General features: G+C 46.9%; 1 protein-coding gene across 1 annotated transcript; it reads left to right on the plus strand.

Moving 5' to 3' along the window:
* The first annotated feature begins 4,587 nt into the window (after positions 1-4,587).
* LOC116024198 lies at positions 4,588-5,163 on the plus strand. The gene has a single exon (XM_031265099.1). It carries the CDS (start codon positions 4,588-4,590, stop codon positions 5,161-5,163), a length of 576 nt encoding a protein of 191 aa, XP_031120959.1.
* The last annotated feature ends 262 nt before the right edge of the window (positions 5,164-5,425 follow it).

The following is a 5,425-nucleotide window of genomic DNA, read 5'->3' on the forward strand; positions in this document are numbered from 1 at the left end:
TCCAATCTTTGGATACATATTTTAATGTGAAACAAAATGTTACATTAATAAGGATAGGCTTAGTTTTATAGGTTTTCCTCTCTCTCGTTTTCCCCCGTGGAGAGCGTCTTGTGTTTCTTGAGTTTTTCGACAAGTTTTTTGCTGCTATGGAGAAGGGTAGTACGAGTGGTCTTGCTGAGGCTTACGAGGCTCTTGCTATTGTTGATAACGATGAGGGAGTGGTGGTTGAAGTTGACGATATTGCTCCTCCTGTTGGCTGTTGATCCGGATGAAGCTGAATTTTGGATGCAGATTCATAATCTGCCAGTAGGTTTTATGTCCGAGAAGGTGGCAACTTTGGTGGCAAACTCTGTTGGTCGCTGCCAGTATGTTGATCCAAAGAATTTCGACGGTGGGAAGAAGTCGTTCTTGAGGGTCCGTGTGATTCTCAATCTTTCCAAACCTTTGAAACCAAAGCTGAAGATGAAGAAACTAGGAGGGGAGTGGTTTTGGGCTGATCTACGCTATGAGAGGTTGCCTTCTTTCTGTTTTCAATGTGGAATAATAGGGCATGGCGATCGCTATTGTCCTGTTGGTCCGGAAAAGGTGACGTTGGGCGCCGAGAAACCTTTTGGCTCGTGGCTACGTGCAGGCGGTCGGAGGGGAACATCAACGCCGGTTAATCGATGGTTGGTGCTTGATGAGGCGGCGGCGTCGGTTATGAACGTTACAACTGCAACGGCTCCAAGGACCGTTACTCATGATGAGGCATTAATGTCTCCACTAGGGCTTGATATTAATACAGTGGTTAATGAGGGAGGTGGAGTGAGGACTGGGGGGGTTCCGAATGGGAAGGGCATTGAAGGTGTCGTAAATGTGGGCGAGGGTAGTGGTGCTGTTACGGGTCTTAATGACCGACCTGGCTCCATTGCCGTTAATGATGATGAAGATGGTGACGGTGTCGTGGTTACTGACCCTAAGCGTCGTAGAACTGTGCATGAAGGGCAGGCTGTGCTTGGTCACGTTTCTTCTTTTTCTCCTATGGTCATTGAGAAGCTTTCTTCTAATGATGAGGTGGGCACTGGAATCCAAGCCCACCCGGCCCAATGAGTTGCTTAAGTTGGAACTGCCGTGGGTTGGGCAATCCTGTGGCAGTTCATTCCTTGTTGGGCTTGGTGAACCAATACAAGCCCGACGTTTTGTTCTTGTGTGAGACTATGAGTGCTACTAGTAGAATGGAGGGGCTTCGAGTGAAGTTAAAGTTTGATAATTGTTTTGTTATGGACGCCGTGGGTCACTGTGGGGGCCTGGCTTTATTGTGGAATGGTGGTTTGGATGTGGAGGTGGTGGGCTATTCGAATCACTACATTGATACGAAGGTTCGTGGGATGGGTTCCGCACCGGATTGGCGACTAACTGGTTATTATGGCTACCCTGATCGCCGTCGCCGTCGGGAGTCTTGGGACCTTTTGAGGTATTTGTCTTCTATCAATACTTTACCTTGGGCAATTCTAGGGGATTTTAATGATATACTCTGGAACTATGAGAAGAAGGGGAGGGTTTCTCATCCATCTTGGCTGTCTCGGGGGTTTCGGGAGGCGGTGAGGGAGAGTGGGTTGGAAAATTTTGAGTTTGAGGGCTTTCAATATACTTGGGAGAGAGGGCGAGGTACGTTGAATTGGGTGCAAGAAAAGCTCGACCGTATCTTGGTTTCGGGAGGGTGGCGTGATATATTCCCGATGGCGAAGGGGCGGTCTCTTGAGGGTGGCAGCAGTGACCATATGCCTCTCATGTTGATTATGAACTCGGGTAGTAGGGTGCGAGTTAGAAGGCGACCACGCTTTGATAATGCCTAGGGGCGAAATTTGGACTGTAGGCTGGTGGTTGAGACAGCCTGGGGTACTTCGCAGGGTGAGAATATTGTTAGACGATTGGAGGAGTGTGGGCGTAGGGTATGGAGGTGGGGGTCTGGGTTAAACCGTGCAGAGAGGGAGGAGTTTCGAGTGTGTAAAGCCCAGTTGGCAAATTTGAGGGGGAGGAGAGATGTTGAGGGTGTTAGGCGGTTTGGTGAGGTTCAACAACGCTATTTGTTGTTGTTACAAAATCAAAGTGATAATTGGAAACAACGGGCGAAGCAGTGGTGGTATAATCACGGTGATCAGAATTCTCGGTTTTTTCATAATGCGGTGAACCAGCGGCGTAGGCGAAACAAAATTATCGGTTTGCAGGAGCCTGCCGGAGCTTTTGTTACGGATGCCGAACAGATAGGCGGCATTATATGTCGTTATTTTGCTGAGTTGTATACCACTCACGAAGGTGATGCTGCTCCGGTTCTCAGGCGTCTGGATAACCGTATTTCTGTGCAGCAGAATGCGGATTTAATCCGGGCCGTGACTCATGATGAGGTCAAGGCTGCTGTGTTCTCCATGCACCCGGACAAGTCTCCCGGACCTAATGGGCTATCTCCGGCATTCTATCAGACCTACTGGGACATTCTGGGGGAAGAGGTAGTTTCTTTTTGTCGTAATTTTATTGTTTCTGGCCGTTTACCTAACCGTATAAATGATACTCATATAGTGTTAATCCCTAAAGTCAAATCCCCTATTATGATGTCTGAGTTTCGGCCTATTTCCCTGTGTAATGTCCTTTACCGTATTTTAGCTAAAGTTTTAGCTACTAGAATGAGGGTTGTCATGGACTCTATAATTTCTCCTGCCCAGAGTGCTTTTATCCCGGGACGTTCCATTGTTGATAATATGCTGATTGCTTTTGAATCAGCCCATTCTATGAAACGGCAGCAGGGTATTAGGGGTGGTTTTGGGGCACTAAAAGTTGACATGAGCAAGGCTTATGATCGGGTAGAGTGGAATTTTCTGGGGAGAGTTCTGTTGGGGTTGGGTTTTAGTGAGAAGTGGGTGGCTCTTATGCGGGAATGTGTGACGACAGTCCAGTATAGGGTCTTGGTGGAAGGTCAGGAGTGGGGCCCAATTGATCCGGGGAGGGGGTTGAGGCAAGGGGATCTTCTTTCCCCATACTCGTTTCTAGTCATAGCTGAGGGGCTGAGTGCAATGCTTCGTGAGCAAGAGAGGGAGGGGGCTTTACATGGGTTCCGGGTCGCTAGAAATGCTCCTGCGGTGTCTCACTTATTCTTTGCCGACGATTGTTTGTTCTTTTTCCGGGCTAACAATCTTGAGGCGGGAGTTATTAGGGAGGTTCTTCGGGAGTATGGAGAAGCGAGTGGTCAACGGGTTAATTTGGATAAGTCCTCTATTGTTTTTAGTCGAAATGTTGGCACGGAGGATAAGGAGGCTGTTTGTGAAGTGTTAGGGATTCACGAACAGTTGGGTTTGGGGAAATACTTGGGTTTACCAGGGTATGTAGGTCGGAGGAAAAGGGAGATTTTGGGGTTTCTTCGGGATAGAATTAAGGCGAGAATTTCTAGTTGGGGAAATCGATTTTTATCTCGAGCAGGAAGGGAGGTTTTGTTGAAAACAGTTCTTCAGAGTATTCCGAACTACGCCATGCAAGTGTTCCTACTTCCTAAGGGGCTGTGTGAAGAGATAGAGAGATTAATGAATTCCTATTGGTGGGGGTGTGAGAACCGGGGGGGGGGTAAAGGGATTAGGTGGAGTGTTTGGGGGGATTTGTGTAAGCCTAAGGGGCAGGGCGGGATGGGTTTTCGCACGGTTCGTGAGATGAACCTAGCTATGTTAGGAAAGCAAGGTTGGAATTTTCTGACTAAGCCTGACGCACTTGTTACTAAGGTGTTTAAGGCTCGTTACTTTCCGAATTGCACTTTTCTTGATGCTGGTGTGGGTTCAAACCCGTCTTTTGTTTGGTCTAGTATTCATGAAACCCGGGGAATGTTGAAGGAGGGAGTGCGGTGGAGGATTGGTGATGGGCGGTCTGTGAGGGTGTGGGGTGATCCGTAGATTCCTGATAATGATAATCCTTTTGTCCTAACCCCCGATATCCCTTATCTAAATAATCCTTATGTTCATTCCCTTATGAATCCGCAATGTACGGGGTGGGATGACGAGATTTTGAGAGATCTTTTTTGCCAACGTGATATTGATTTAATTTTGAGTCTACCACCTTGTTTTGGTCATGCAAGTGACTCGCTTTACTGGGGATGGGATGGGAATGGGGACTATACTGTAAAGAGCGCTTATATAGTAGCCAAAGGTTCTGTGTGGCAAGAGACGAAGATGGGTTGGACGGGTATGTGGAACTTGAATTTACCCCCAAAGATTAAGTGTTTTTTTTTGGACACTTTGTACTATGCGCCTTCCTACGAAAGATGCTCTTTGTGTGAGACGAGTGCCGTGTGATCCGGTATGCCTGATGTGTGGGGAGGCTAATGAGACTGTTACTCACTTGTTTGCTAATTGCTCATATGTTCATGACTGTTGGCATGTGCTCGATGATTCTTGGATTTTATCTTATGTGAATTCTTTTTCTTCTTGGTTGGAGGAGTTGTGGGAGGCTTTACCAGTCCATATGATTGAGAAAGTTATTACTATCTGCTGGGCATTATGGGAGAATAGGAATGCAAAGCTATGGATGAACCAGTACAAAGGTCCGCAAACCTTGGTTACCTAGGCGTTAATGTATGTTGCAAGTTGGAAGCAGATTTCTACTCTTGAGAAAAGTGGTATGGTCTCTAATTCTCAACATTCTAGTTCAATCACGCAGTGGCAGTCTCCTCCCTGTGGGTTTTTGAAGATAAACATAGACGTTGCCATGGACTCCGAGAGACACCGTATGGGGTTCGGGTGGGCAGTCCGGGACGCCTCTGGTGTTTTATTGGGTATGGCTATGCTTACAATGGAGGGGCTTTACTCGGTTAAGGAGGCGGAAGCTATGGGCGCGAGAGAGGCTCTAAGTTGGTTGAAGGCTAAAGGGTGGCAGTCTGTGATCCTTGAAACTGATGCTCAGGTCGTCACTAACGCTGTGCGTGGTGGGAAGAATTTAACTCCTTTCGGGGCTATTATCGATGACATTCGTAGTTATTTGAAGGAATTACCGTATGTTCGTTTTCAGTTTGTTAAACGTAGTGGTAATATGGTCGCTCATACTGTTGCTTTTCATGCTTTACATTACTCGGCTGGGGGTTTTAGTGAGTGTTTTACTTCTAGCCCTCGGTTCCTTTCTGCTGTAATGTATGGCGATTTCTCGCATTAATACAAGCTTGTTTTCTTTTCAAAAAAAAAAAAAATTCTTCTACACTCCCCCTCAAGCTCAAGGGTGGTACATGAGCTTGGAAGAGATCAGATGGTGTCAAACAGTTGAGGAAGGAGGCTCTTCGTAAATATGTCGGCTAGTTGTTGATTGGATGGAACGAAAATAGTGCGTAATGTGCCGTCATTGATTTTCTCTCGTACAAAATGACAGTCGAGTTCCACATGTTTAGTCCTTTCATGAAAGACCGTTGGCAATGTGGAGA

The sequence above is a fragment of the Ipomoea triloba genome, chromosome 7 (genome assembly GCF_003576645.1).
Source record: "Ipomoea triloba cultivar NCNSP0323 chromosome 7, ASM357664v1".
NCBI lineage: Eukaryota > Viridiplantae > Streptophyta > Magnoliopsida > Solanales > Convolvulaceae > Ipomoea > Ipomoea triloba.